This window comes from Vidua macroura, chromosome 8 (genome assembly GCF_024509145.1).
Source record: "Vidua macroura isolate BioBank_ID:100142 chromosome 8, ASM2450914v1, whole genome shotgun sequence".
Taxonomy (NCBI): Eukaryota; Metazoa; Chordata; class Aves; order Passeriformes; family Viduidae; genus Vidua; species Vidua macroura.
Window position 1 is genome coordinate 33,729,032 of NC_071578.1, and position 13,948 is coordinate 33,742,979.

At 53.3% G+C, this 13,948-nt stretch overlaps 1 protein-coding gene across 3 annotated transcripts; it reads left to right on the forward strand.

The window, feature by feature from the left end:
• Nucleotides 1-7,259: 7,259 nt before the first annotated feature.
• Nucleotides 7,260-10,237, forward strand: LOC128810741 (C-type lectin domain family 2 member B-like). Of its 3 annotated transcripts, XM_053983849.1 has the most exons (6): nt 7,260-7,344; nt 7,982-8,196; nt 8,552-8,650; nt 8,753-8,931; nt 9,132-9,232; nt 9,323-10,237. In XM_053983849.1, exons 2-6 carry the CDS (start codon nt 8,049-8,051, stop codon nt 9,435-9,437), a joined length of 642 nt encoding a protein of 213 aa, XP_053839824.1. In that variant the 5' UTR covers nt 7,260-7,344; nt 7,982-8,048; the 3' UTR covers nt 9,438-10,237. The 3 variants fall into 3 exon arrangements, with proteins under 3 accessions (XP_053839824.1, XP_053839823.1, XP_053839825.1); XM_053983848.1 differs by lacking the exon at nt 7,260-7,344 and having other exon boundaries at nt 7,749-8,196; XM_053983850.1 differs by lacking the exon at nt 7,260-7,344 and having other exon boundaries at nt 7,749-8,196; nt 8,756-8,931.
• Nucleotides 10,238-13,948: the final 3,711 nt, after the last annotated feature.

Sequence of the window (13,948 nt, forward strand, 5' to 3'; positions counted from 1 at the left end):
CATTTAACAGGTAATGTGTGATGTAAAAGATGGCACCAGCCCCCTGGGCAGTCAGAGGGTGTCAGAGACAGTGTCAGTGTGTGTGTGTGTGTGCCTTTGTCTGACCTGCAGAAAGAACTGCAGCAGTTCAGGAAGAAAATCTTTTAGATAACATGCAATAAACTACCTTGAGACCGGACAGCTGAAGACTACTGAGTCTTTTTTTGAAGGCTTGGGTTGGAGGAGAGACTTTTCTACCTCTTGGGGTCACCCCAATCTGGGGGTGAGCCCCGGCAATAGCATAATATAAAAAATATGTGATGTAAGACACTTTTTGTAACTAGTGCAAGAAATGGAAAAGATAATGATGAAATTCTTTGCATTTTCCTATTTGGATAGAGAGAACAGCAACAAGAAACCAAGATTCCAAGAGAAGAATTATTGCCTGCTGATTGGGAACGCTCTGACTTTGAGGAGCCAAGAAAATTGATTTACAAGATAAGGGGGGAAGCTAAAACTAAGCAGAGTTTGAAAGGAATGTTTGAATCATGTATGAAATACATGAATATGCAACAGCCTATTGCTCTGAAGGGGTAATCCTTTGTTAGCAAGGCCTGCTTTGTGGCAGAGCAAAGCATCCGGACGTCTGTAATCCTTTGCTTTTCATTGTCTCGTACTGTCCTAATTTTTATTACTATTTTCATTACTATTACACTTCTAAAATTTTAACACAAGTGAATGGCATTTTTCACAGAAAACAACTGTAATTTCTAATAAATAATTCTCATCAATATAAGGTCTCCTGTTTTCTAAAGACATTTTGGTTCAGTCAGAAAGAAAAATCACTTTTTGCTGTACAACTGTCAGTGTTGACTTAAGGCACACTTTTACAAAGCAAATATTTAGTTTTCTGCTAGAGGTTCTATGAGCATCTGAGTCCCTGTGGTGTAACTGTCCCTGCCGTTTATCCCTGGACTTTGAGACCCAGCTGTCAGAGGGCAGCCACAGGCAGGAAGGAGCTGCATCTGGTTATCAGGAGAATAAATGGGAACCATAAAGCAAATTTCACTGTATAGGCAGATAACATCACATCCTGCAGGGGCCCCCTTGGGTGGTCACCTTGGTTTTCTGCTGGGTAAAACATCCTGACAGGAGCAACTGCCAGTGCCACAGGAAGAGCTGGGAGCTCCTGGCCAAGAGTGGATTTGCTGTTTCTGACACTGCGAAACTATTCCATGGCTCCCCTGGAGTCCAGAAACTTCTGCTAGAAACGTTGCTATAAAAATAACTGCAGTCTTTTCAAGGGACCTTTTTCTCTGGGATCCTGGTGACATTTCTGAGTTAGCTCCCTGGCCTCACTACATCTATTTCTAAATTCAGCTCTCAGGTAGAAGGATACTTCCAAGCCAAAAGGATTTCTGAAGCAGTACTGACCTGCAGCACCTGGGTGCCTTCAGGCCATCCATCAACAAGGAAAAGTGACTTCTGGGCCCTGAGAGAGCCAAGAGGTCTGTTGGCAGGAGAAATCAGGAACAGAGAAGGTGATTCCAGCTCTGCTGTTTGCTGTTGCTCCCCATTAGACAGGAGAGGATCAAGCACATTCAATCAGCCTTTGCTTCCTTAGGGCATGAAAACTCTGAGGAGACAAGGCCACCTCAGGCCCATCAGATCCCACCTGACAGAAGGAAATGCTGAAAACCTCACCAGGGTCTCAGCCACTGAAACGAGGAACTTTTCCAACCCAATAGCATTTCCAACAAAGCCCAGTTGGTGCTGACAATTGCATTCACTTTCAGGGGGCAAAACCAATAAGGAATCATAGACATCTGAGGTAAAATTAGGGTTCCATAGAAGGAAAACTTCTCTTTGTTTTTAACAGAGGCAGATTTTCATCTTTTAAGCCCAAATCTTCTCTGGCACACAAAAGAACACAAAATATAGAAACACTTTACATCAAACTTGAAACATCTGATTTTTTTGGAATTCTGTTTTTACATGAACTGTGCCTGGATGAACACTACCAAAGCACACAACTACTAAGACTACTACTACAAACTACAGAAATTACTGAAATTTCTCCTCTAATGGCTGTAAGAGTAAACATGTCTAAAGGTTTATTTGCATGGGCAGCAGCTACAGTGAATGGTTTCAACATCAAAATCACTTGGAAACAATTATTTCAGAAAGGGTTTAAAAATTAACATGGTATTTCAGATATTTTCTCAGTCCCATTTTCCAGGTCAGTCACACAAAACTGAAATTCCTGAGGCAGTTACAGAGTGTTACATTGCACTGTAAGACTGGGCTTTTTCAGGGAGAGGAGAGAGGAGCAGAAGCTTTCCAAAGCTTTGCCAACTTAGTGTCCTCTCACAGAGAATAAAATAAAAGTGACTACAGTAGTGCCCTTCTAGGACTACTGACAGTGTGCTACAAGAGCAGATTGAAAACTAGAGTGAGAGATGACCCTCACTGTTAAAATTTTAAACATGTTTACTAAACCTTGACAAAAATTACAACAAAGGACTGAATAAGGAAAACTCACAGCGCCGGGAACCCAGCCCTCCCCAGCACCTTCCAGTTGGGATTTCTCTCCCAACAGCTCAAGTCTCGCCGCTTCAAGAGCAGACCACGCAGTGCCCCCAGTGCTTTGCTGCTGGGAGCACTGGAAGAGATCCTGGGAACACTGGGAGGGAACTGGGAGCACAGGGAATGCCAGGAGGGAACTGGGAAGGAGAGTGGAAGCACCGGGGGGGAACAAGAAGAAGCACTAGCAGGGATATCAGGAGCTCTGGGAAGGAATAGTGCTCCCAGTTCCTGCCCAGTGCTCTCACCATCCCTCCCGCTGCTTGCCAGGAAGAGGGAACTGGGAGGGAACTCCTCAGCGCTCTGCAACGTGCAGCAGCCCCAGGTGTGACCAGGGAGGAGGGGGAGGTGCCCCCAGTCCCTCCCCAGTGCCCCAATAAAAGGGGGGTTACAAGAAGGAAAGGGATTTAAATTGAGGAGGGGAAACTTTTCAGTAATTGTGTTTGAACTGGGGAGGATCCCCATTCACCTATGATTTGAAGTGTCTCAACTGAAGAAAAACACACATTTTCCATGATTTTTGGTGTCTCACAAGGCAGGCAATCACCGTTTTCCATGATTTTCATGTTTAAATGGAAGGAGAACACCTTTATGGTGCCGTCTGACTTGAGGGAAAGCGACTCCTTTTCATCATCTCAAGGTTAAAACTGAGGGCAAACACGGCTGTCCCTGGTCTTCAAGGGCTTCCCTTGAGAGGAGCCTCTTTATGTGCCACTGTAAGAGTTCCATCGAGGGGGACCCTCCATTTGAAGGGACTTCACAGACGAAAAGCATGTCCACAAGCCCCAGACTGGTCTTTGTTGAGGGAAATTGAATAGGGAAATTGCATTTCTCCTCATTTTTTGGAGCCTAAATTGAGGAAAAATCCCCCTTGATTCACTTTTTATTGTGGATTACATGGAGGTTAGGCCCTCCTTATGCATCGTTTAGGGATCTAAATCGAGAGGGAACCTCCGTTCTCCCCTTGATTCGAGGCTTTGAAATGGCCACAAGAGGCGGTTTACCCTTGGTTTAAGCCATTAAGAAACTGAACTAGAAGGGTAGCGGTGGGTTGGCGCTGCCGGTCGGACTCAGTCCATCCCTCGGCACTGCAAACGCCGCCAGGCACCGAGCGATGCCGCCGGACGCCCGGCACTGCCTGCGCCGCGCCCGCCGCATCCAGCGGGGCTGGAAACTCCACGGAGCAGCTGAGCGCCTGCTCCGCGCTCGGCCCTCCGAGCCCGGCACGGAGCGTGGGCTCGGGACACATGCCCATGGTGGGGGCAGAGCCGCTGCTCGGGGCCCGGGGGATCCTTCATCCCCCGAGGGCAGCTGCGAGAGGCCGAGGGCAAAGTCCTGCTTCCGAGGCTGGAACCCCTGCTGCTTCACCTCTCGTTCTCTTGCGATGATCTGTTCGAGAATAAATTCCAAGAACTGCCCCCAGCCGTCTCTCTTATCCCGGTGACCGGTGAGTGATCTCCCCCTGGCCTTTTCCCGATCCTCGAGCCTTTCCTGCTGGGTTCTATGGCCTGCCCAGAGGCAGGAGGAGAGGCACAGAGCGCTTTTGCTGGCACCAGCACCTGGCCCGGCCCGGCCCAGCCCAGGAATCCCTGCGGTAATTCACTGTGGAGAGCCCCAGAAGCGACTTCCCCGGGGCTGCGGTTCTCCACCAGTTTCAACGGCCTGGGGCTTTTTTTCTTAGCGTGGTGTTTTCTGGACAGAAGCCATCTGAACTGACCTCACCTGGCCTGACCTCTCCTCCCCGCTCGCTCTCCCCTCTCCTCGCTGTGACTGGCTGCTTTCCCACGCGCAAAAAGTTCAGTGTTGCCAAAATCATTCCCAAACCCACTTGGGCTCAGGTCAGCGGCAGCACCGGCCGCTCCCGCTGAGTCTGGCCGGCAGCAGAGCGGCAGCGGCGCCCGGAGCCCGGCGAGGCGGCGGCGGAGCTCGGAGGCTGCTCCAGCCCAGGTGGGACCCGCGGTCGGTTGTGCCCCAGCTCGGAGCTCGCTGTGGGCGGAGGGGCCGCGCTGAGGGGCAGGGGGGCTCTGGCGAGTTCCCGGTGCCGGGTTCCCCCGTGTCCCCCGTGCGCTGGGATCGCGGAGTGTGGACACCCTGGGCGGCATCCCCTGAGTCGCGGAGACACAAGAAGCTTCCCTCAAAACCTGTTAAGACCCCAGTGACTCCTTCCCCTGTTCCTATGTCCCTGAGATACTCCCTCCCTATTCTCTGATTGGCCCTTTTCTCTGAGAATAAATTCAACTAAAATTAATGACCCCAGTGCGGGCCTGTTATGCCCATGCTGGGTGAGAGATTGCTCGCTGCCTTTATTGAGACCCTCGAGCCTTTCCTGCTGTGTTCTGTGGCCTGCCCAGGGGCAGGAGGAGAGGCACAGGGTGCTTTTGCTGACCCCGGGCACCTGACCTGGCCCAGGCCAGCCCAAGAGTCCCTACCAGAATTCACTGCACCATTTCCCGGCCCCACGGTGGCTCCGGCTCCGCGGGCAGGCGGCTCCAGGAGTTCAGAGGGGGCAAAATGGGACCAAGGGAGAGGAGGCAGCTGGAGCCAGTGGGGGAAATGTCTTTGCTGCGAGCTGGCAGGGAGAGGAGGAGGAGGAGGGAGAAAGTGGTGCAAAGTAAAGGGGAGAGAAGAAGAGGGACAAGGCTGGAGTGGTGGAAGGCAGCGGGGATGGCCATAGGGCAGGTGGGCATTTTGCTTTCCAGCTCTGTGGGAGGAAACTGAGAGCTGTCAAATCCATGCAGGAAAAGAGGGGAGCAATAGCAGGTGGTGGAAATGGCTGGCAATTAGGATTCATTTTATCTGCCTGAACTGCAGAAGCCGACAGACCCCGAGCACCGCCAGTGTTGTGATGTGTCCTGCCCTGCCCCTGGCCTGGCTGCAGCTGCAGCCACCTGCTGAGACAGGCCCTTGTCTCTAAAGGAGCTGCACCCAGGGACACTGAGGTGCTGCTGGAATAAGATTGAGAGAATAAAATAAACAGAATAAAAAGCTGCACCACTGGCTCTCCTCCCCCTGATAACATTAAAGGAGCTGCACCGAGGCACCGTCTGGGTGGCCATGCCGGGTAAAAAGTGTCATGAGAAAGGCTGGGATATGTGAAGGGAATAATATTCTGAGAATGGTATAAAATATTCTAAAAATACTGCAGCAGTAGTAGACACTGCCAAAGTGTCACAAAAACCAGCTGTGTCAAGGGACTGTGAGTCAGGCAGGCCCAGGATAGTGCTTCATCCTTTGCGGAGTAGCAATCTGATTAAAAGAGGCCCCTAGGGAGTGCTGCAAATGGGAAGAGACTTTGGCCTATTTGGGAGACTTTTCAGGAAGTCCTTTGGGAAGCAGTCCTTAAAACCAGGTTGGTCAAACACGACCTGCCCCTCCTAAGCCCCTGCTGGCTGGGTCTGACACCCTGGCCATGCTGTAAGTGCTGCCTGATGAAATCAATATGAACTGCTCCATAACCTTACTGGGTACTGAGGTCAGGCTGACTGGCCTGTAATTACCAGGATCCTCCTTCCCACCCTTGTTGTGGTCACTTGATGTCACACTGGGCAGCTTCCAGCCATCTGGAACCTCACCTGTGAGCCAGGACTGCTGGTAAATGATGGAGAGCGGCTTCCCAAGCTCATCTGCCAGCTCCCTCATCCCCCTGGGGTGGATCCCATCTGGGCCCAGAGATTTATGATCAGCCAAGCAGCTCAGCAGTTCTCTGACTGCCTCCTCCTGGAGAACAGGGGCCCATTCTGCTCCCTGACACCATCTACCAGCCCAGGAGGACACTGTTCCTGAGGACAAGCCATCCTCTCACTAAAGGCTGAGGCAAAGAAGGCGTTGAGCACCTCTGCCTTCTCCTCATCTGCACTTACTAAGTTCCCTCCTGCATCCAAAAGAAAACAAAACTGACCTTACCCTTCCTTTAATCTTTAATATATCAGTACAAACATTTTTTATTATCCTTTACACATGTTGCCTACTTAAGTTCAAACTGAGCTTTGGCCTCCCTAATTTTTTTCCTACATATCCTAGCAGCCCCCTTAAATACTTCCTGAGTGACCTGACCCTCCTTCCAAAGCTGATACGTCCTCCTTTTATTCCTAAGTTCCTTCAAAACCTCATTGCCCATCCAGGCTGGACGTTTGCCTCATTGACTCGTCTTTGGGCACACAGGGACAGTCTGTTCCTGTGCCCTCAAGATCTCTGGTTTGAAGCATGCCACCTTTCCTGCACTCCTTTGCTTTTAAGGACTGCTTCTCAAAGAACTTCCTGAATAAGTCTCCGAAAGAGGCCGAAGTCTGCCCTCCGGAGGTCTAATGTAAAAACTTTCTTGATGTTCCTCCTGATATCACCAAATATCGAGAACACTGTAATTTCATGATCACCACGGCCCAGGAGGCCTCCAACCAGCACATCTCCCTCCAGCCCATCTCCGTTCACAAATCACAATCCTGACCAAGTCCCTCTCCTGGCAGGCTCCCTCACCAGCTGTGACTCCGGAGCCCTGGAAACGCGCCCTGAGTGCGTTCCTTGGATCCCGGCCAGGCTCCTTCCCGATTGCCGCGGGCTCGCTGCTAACATGCTTTTTGTGCAGCCACTCCCAAACAGGCTCCGTCCCTCGCCCCCTCTCCTCCCCGCCTCTCGCTGCTTCCCCGGGCGCTGTTTGTTCCGAACGGCCAAAGCCGCTTCCCCCTCCATCGGCTCCACCGTGCGGCGGCAGCGCCCGTGCCCGGGGGGTCTGGCCGGGAGCGGAGCGGCGGCGGCGCCCGGAGCTCGGAGGCGGCTCCAGCACAGGTGGGACTCGCGGTCGGTTGTGCCGCAGCTCGGGGCTCGCTGCGGGCTTGGGGCCGCTGCTCGGGCGGGAGGTGTCCGTGCCCGGCTCGGGGCTGGCCCGGGATGAACTTGAACGTGCCTCAGAGCCCAAAGCGTTCCACGTGCCGAGCGGGGCAGAAAGCGCCGCATGCTGCCTGCTCCGGGGCCGAGGCTTCTCGGCGCTGCCCTCTCTCTCTGCGAGGAGCCGCTCCGTGGTCCCAGGCAGGGAGCCGAAGCGGCTGTGCCGGCGCTCGGTGTCCCCGGGCTCCGCGCCGCCGGGGCAGGGAATGCGGGGGACAATCGTGAGCCCCGGGCCTGCTGGTTCTTGCTCCTCGGCAGGCGGACTCCGAGCCGCAGCTGCCCTGCGCCGGCAGCATCCGGCAGCTGCCAGGCGCTCTCAGCGCCTGTCCCGGCACGGAGCTGGGCTGCAGCGGCTGCAGAGCCACAGGGGCCGGGGCTGCGGCGACCGCAGAGCTCCCGGAGGCTGCGCTTGTCCCCGCAGCTGCTGCCGCACCTCTGGGCAGCGGGGACAGCGCAGCCAGAGCTGGCACCGCCCTGCTGAGCCTCGGTGTCCCGCAGGGCCGGGACCAGCAGTGACCTCTCATCGTGTCCCTTTCAGGGTGCCATCACCGCGGGTGTAAAGCTGTTCCCGAGGCGATCTCCGAAAGGATTTGTCAGCACTCCTGATGGGTCGGGAGCAAGGTGCTGTTTGTTTCAGGGGGAGAGATGCTGCCTGTGACCTGGAGGAGAGTGAATTCTGCTCCACTCATGGGGTGGTGAAGGAGGCTCTGGAGAACAGAGCAGCAACAGGGAATGCACTCAGAAGATTCCCGGGTGAGTGCAGGGCCACCCCTGTGGCCTCTAGGGAGGGGACAGTGTCACCTCCCAGGGACAGGGCTGGCAGGTGTGTGGCTGTTTCCCGATGTCTGGAAGAGGCCTGGTGCTCTGCTGGGCTCCATCAGTGGCTGGAAGCAAGAGCCCCAGCTGCCCCCAAGGCTGTGCAGTTCTGCTGCTGCAGCCTCTCCCCACAGCTGTGTCCCTGGCTGTGCCCAGGCTCTTGGCTCTCTGGCTGCCAGCTGAGTGAGGGGCACACTGGCTGAGGGGTCCCTCCTGTGCTCCCTGGGCACGGGGTGAGCAGATTCCAGGGCCGGGTCTGGTTCTCGCAGCCAGCAGCTCTTTCCTGTTCCAGGTAAATGGTTCAGGTGCCATCCCGTGCTCGTGGCGCTGCTGATTCTGCTGCTCCTGGTGCTGGTGCTGGCTTTGGGGGTGGCCTTGGCTGTGCAGTCAGGTAAGGGAGGGGCAGCAGGCTGGGCCCAGCCCCTCGGGGCAGAGCGGGGTCCCTGCTCCCTGCAGAGGGGAATCCTCAGACCTTCTCCTCTTCCCCCTCCAGCAGCACAGCTTCCACTTACACCTGTGACACCGCTGTTGGTTCTGGGCTGTCCCCTTGGCTGGGTTGGGTACAATGGGGTCTGCTACTACTTGTCAAGGGATTACGGCACCTGGGAGCAGGGTCAGGAACGGTGCTCCGAGCTCGGGGCCTCCCTGGCCATTCTCAAGGATGAGGAAATGGTGAGTGAGGGGCTGTGGGTGGTGTGGGGTGGCTGAGGGGAGCCTGGGGGTGCTCCTGGGCCGGGCTGGGTGCTGGTAGGGCTGGGGGTGCAGCCCTGTGCCGGGGCCTTGCAGGGAAGGAGCCCCGGCGTGCGGGGGCAGCCCCGGGCCCGTGTCCTCCCGAGGGGCCGGGGCAGCTCCCACTCCTCTCTCCTTGGCAGGATTTGCTCTTCCGCCTCCGTGGGAACGTCGATTACTGGCTCGGGCTGCGCAGACGGGGCGAGCGCCTGCACTGGGGGGATGGCAGCAGCTACAGCTCCTCGTGAGTGCCGGGGAGCCGGGCAGGGCCTGGGGGGACAGGGGCACAAGGTGCTCCCCTGGGAACCAGCGCTGTCTCTGCTCCTCCCTGCAGGGTTCCTGTCCTGGGCAATTCCGAGTGTGTGTACCTGGCTGACGATAAATTCAGGAGTATGAGCTGCTCAAATGAGCGGCCGTATGTCTGCAGCAAGGCCCAAGCTCCCCTGTAACAGGGCTGGAGAAAGGAACTTGTCCACGCTGGGCAGTGCCAGCTTCAGCTGTTAGCCCAGCACAGGGCTGTCCTTCTTCAGCTGTTCCCTGGGCCTTGCACTTCCTCTCAGGGTCACCTCAGTGCCTGTTCATCCCCAGTGCCAGCGCTGGGCTGGGGGTTCAGAGGAAAAGTCTCTGCAATACATCCTGCCACCCATGCTGCCTGCAGTGACTGGATTGCCCTCATTATATCTGAGAAACACGGATCTCCATTTGAAATTTTTATAGATGTTTATTAAGGGATAAAAGGGATAAAATCCCTCTCTGGGATGATTGGTTATTTGAACACGGTTCACTTAAATTATGTTCTCTATATACTGTGACATTACAGAGTGTCTTTCTGCCATCTTGTCGATTCAACTAAGATTTTTTTTTCTTGTGTTTCTATCTTGTTGTATTTTCATTCCCTGATAACGAGAACCAGTAAATTCTTCTTTTCTCCCTTTTTTTTTCCCTCTGGTTTCTCTTTCCATGATCTTGTCTTTAAGATAAAATAGTCCCTGAATGTGGGAAATCACTTAATTATTTTACACCTTTTTCTGAGTTAGTTACATGAAACAATCATTTCAACATTTACAGTCTCTATGATGCTATGGTCTAAGATAGTATCTATTACAGCACTATTTATAAAAGCTATACAGTGCATACATAAACTGACAGATTATACTGTATCAAAAGTGGTAATTACAAATTGTACTGTGTCCGGATTTTTGTGATCAATAGTAACTTGCAAAACAAAAGTGAGTACATAAATGTGAAAGCCAGTACCTGTATTTGTTATTTATATCACTATACAACAAGCTCAAATGGGAGATCCAAATCGCCCTGGGCTCCTGGATGTCATCACAAACTGGCCTGAAGGTGAGACTTTTGGATTGTCCTTGGAAGATGTGAGAAACGACCCTCACTTCTAAAATTTTACAGGTTGTTTATTAAACCTTAACAAAAAATACAACAAGTGATGAATAAGGAAAAATTACAGCGCTGGGGTCTCTGGGACTATCAGCCCCGTGCCCTTTTACAAAATGGATGCTCTGCCTTCTATACCCTCAGCCCCTCCCAACGCTTTGTCAGTGAACCCCTTCTCTGCCGTGCACTGGTGCAGATCACTTCCTTACATCTCGACTGGAGCTCAGGTGTGGTCCTGCTGCCCCTCCTGGTAAGAAGCCGGCCCTCCCCAAATGCCCTGGCTACTGAGGCTGTTACAAGGGGGAGGGGAAAGGGGACTGTGGGAGGTCATATTGCAGTAACAGCACTATACATCTACAAACTTCTCCTAATATACACGTAATATCTATCTCTTCATTGGAGAGCCACCCATCACATTAGTCACCTATAAAAAATCCCTTTTCTCTTTTCCTTTGAGTCAAGTCATATGGCTCAAAAAGGTACTTCTTGTTTTCAGTCCTGATTTGCCATGAATCATACTAACATCTGTTGATGTGGGTGAGGACAGTTTGAACAGAAGGAAAACATCTCAGGTTTTCTTTAGACACGCTTATTTGGAATGGACCAAATGGAATCACTGAGGTCTGGTATGGCTTTTTTACCCCCATCTACCGTGCCAGTGGGGTTGCTACCCATAGCAGGTGTATCTTAGTGGTGAGTACAGAGGCCAACTCAGCTTTGCCTTCTAGTCCCTGTTGTATTAAAAGGCAGCTGAGGAATGACAGAGCTCTGGTGTGGCTTTCTTGCCCCCACCTTACCATGCCTACGGGATTGCTGCCCACAGCAGGGCTATGGAAACTTCTCGGTGGTGGACACAGGGGCCAACCTGGTCTGGCCCTCTGTTTCTTGTTTTACTCTACTTGTTGGTCCTTAAGGAAACCTCCCCAGTAGCTCTTATGGTTCCCTGTGTACTTCCCCTCAACAGATGCTTGTAACTTTCATCTATCAAAACAGGACAATTACATCAATAAACGATACAGTTTATTATTATTTACTCCCCACCTAAAGTGTTAGTTAATCTTCAAGCTGGTGGAAGCTCGACTGCACTTTTGGGACATCTTTGAGCTTCTCTGGTTATCTCTCACCCAGTCTGGATGTTGCAGTCTATTCTTTGGGTTCTTTCACCAGCCTGTAATTCTGTTGACGTGAGCCCGCTCTAGCTCTGCGCTTGGCACAGCCCATTCAGTGGTGAGCAGTACCTGAAAGGGACCTCCCCACTGAGGGGTGAGCACTGAAGGCAATGTCCACAGCACAGCCTTGTGTATTTCATTATTTGAAAGGGTAATTGAGTCTTACTGTAGTCACCCACCGCTGCTGGCACAAGGGGACTGCATGGCCTAGGAAGCGCTACAGTCCCAGAGAGGTTTAGCACTTGGCCTAGCACCCCCTTCTGATGGCAGCAGTTTTTAGGGAACGTGGGTTAGAACAGCAGTGGATCACCACAATTGCAGATACCCCTGTTTATGGGGATTTAATGGAAACTTCAACACTATTCAATTTGATGGAAATCACTGTACACAACGTTACATCCACCTTTTGGGAAACTTATACATAGAGGCAAATTCTTCTCCTTACAAGAGCAGAGTATACACAGGGAGCCAGGGGCCACTCCAGCCAGCAGAGCTCGGTAGTGATGCAGCAGACACAAACACAGGTGTGTATATATATATATATCTCCAGAGTAAATATATATATGTATCCAAAGCCATGTCCCTGGGCATGCCCAGCCCATGAGGGCACACAGGTGTTGCACTGTGTGTTTTTAATTGTAATTCAGTCCTAGCATTCAGTTTTATAACTGCCCCTATTGTATATTGTTATAACATATTTTGTCATTAATAGATTGTTCCTTTTCCCCCTGTGTTGTTGGTTTCTCCCCAGTTGTCCATTGTGTATTCTCAGCTCAGTCAGAGAGAAAGAGAAAGGTTTTCTAACCAGGCAAGAGCCTGGGAAACAGTTGGGAAAGAATGTAAATAATTCTCTAATCTATCTTGTTATTCACATTGTTTATAGATATGTTCTGCTACTGTGCGTCATTCACTGCACACCAATGGTGTGGGATGTTTTTACTCTAAGACCAATGAAATGAGTCTTCTCGATGTTCTCTATATATAGAGTGGTACATTTGAAATAAATCCGAGCTCATTTTCTTAGCCTTCTGATCTGGAGTTCTCTGTTCCCGTCCTGCTCAACAGCGTCATCTGGTGACGCCTCGTGGAATTGCAGCGTCGGCTGAAGCCCCGAACCACAGCGTCTTGTGGGGGGGCTTTGCTGCGCAGCTCCACGCCAGTAGCCTGGAGGCTCTGGCCGGACACCTTTGGCCTCCTGAGAGAGGTAACGCTGAAACCGTGTGCCTTCCGGAGAAGGCTTGGTCCTGTCTGGACCGCGGGTTGGCTCTTAGAAGCCGAGAACTGAGTGGGACGGTTTTCCCTGAACTAGTGGACTGTCTCTTGAAGTGGACGTCTGCTAAGGGAGGGTTTCCTAACAATGGGGAACCAGCCATCTACGGCTGAACGGGTGGTCTTGACTGCTTGGCAAGGCTGGGCCCCAAATTGGGTATCCAGCTCTCGGATGATGACTTCATCAGGCTCCTGAGTTGGGCTCGGGACCATGGATTTCCTGCAGATCTTAGTTTCGCCTTTGATCGTAAAGTCTGGAACGATTTGGGCCGGTGCCTCCTGAAGCAAGTGAGGAAGAGGGACGGTACAGCGTCTGCTCTGTTTGCAGTCTGGGGATGCATCTATACGGCCTTGCCTCGTAAGACCCCGAGGAGCAGTGACTCCGAATGGGAGCTGTCGGGAAATGAGGATGCCGCTTCGGTATGCAGCGGTGTCTCGGGAATCAGTGGGCGACAGGCGGGCGGGGCGGTGCCCAGGCCCGCCACGGCGCAGAGTGGGTCTGCGAGAGACGCTGGGACGCCCCGCGGACTTCACGTGTCGCCGAGAACTCATGCTAAGCCCAAGTATTCCCACCCCTGTGACTACGTTCAGCCAAGATATTCTTTGTCGACAGATCGGCCACTGATTGCGCGGCACGCCGTGCCGCCACAGCCCGCGGCTCTGCAGCCCCCCCTTTCCAGAGCGCATTCGCGGGGGGGCCGGCGCCGCCCGCAGTCCACGACGCGGTGGGGGCTGGAGCCCCCCTGACTCCTTCGCTGATGGAGCCTCCGCAGATGTACCGGTCCCACCCTCTGGTACTGCCGGGACCGGCAATGGAGCCTCTGATCCATCCCCTGGCACGCCCCCCGCCGCACGCGGGGGCCTCGGCTTTGCCAACGGGACAGGAGCAATTGCCTCCCGGTCCGCCTCCCTGCGCACCGAGCGGACCGACAGATTTGATATCCTTTGAGATACCAGCGCCGGCCATGGCGCCACACCTGCCGGCAGCGGGGTTCGCCGCCCCGCCTGCCGCTCCACCCACCGCTCCGCCCGGAGCGAGCCCGCCGCGACCGCCAGCGCCACTCTTGAGAGAGCCGCCGCCGCGGCCCCCCACCCCGGGACCGACATCGTCGCCGACCCCGGGA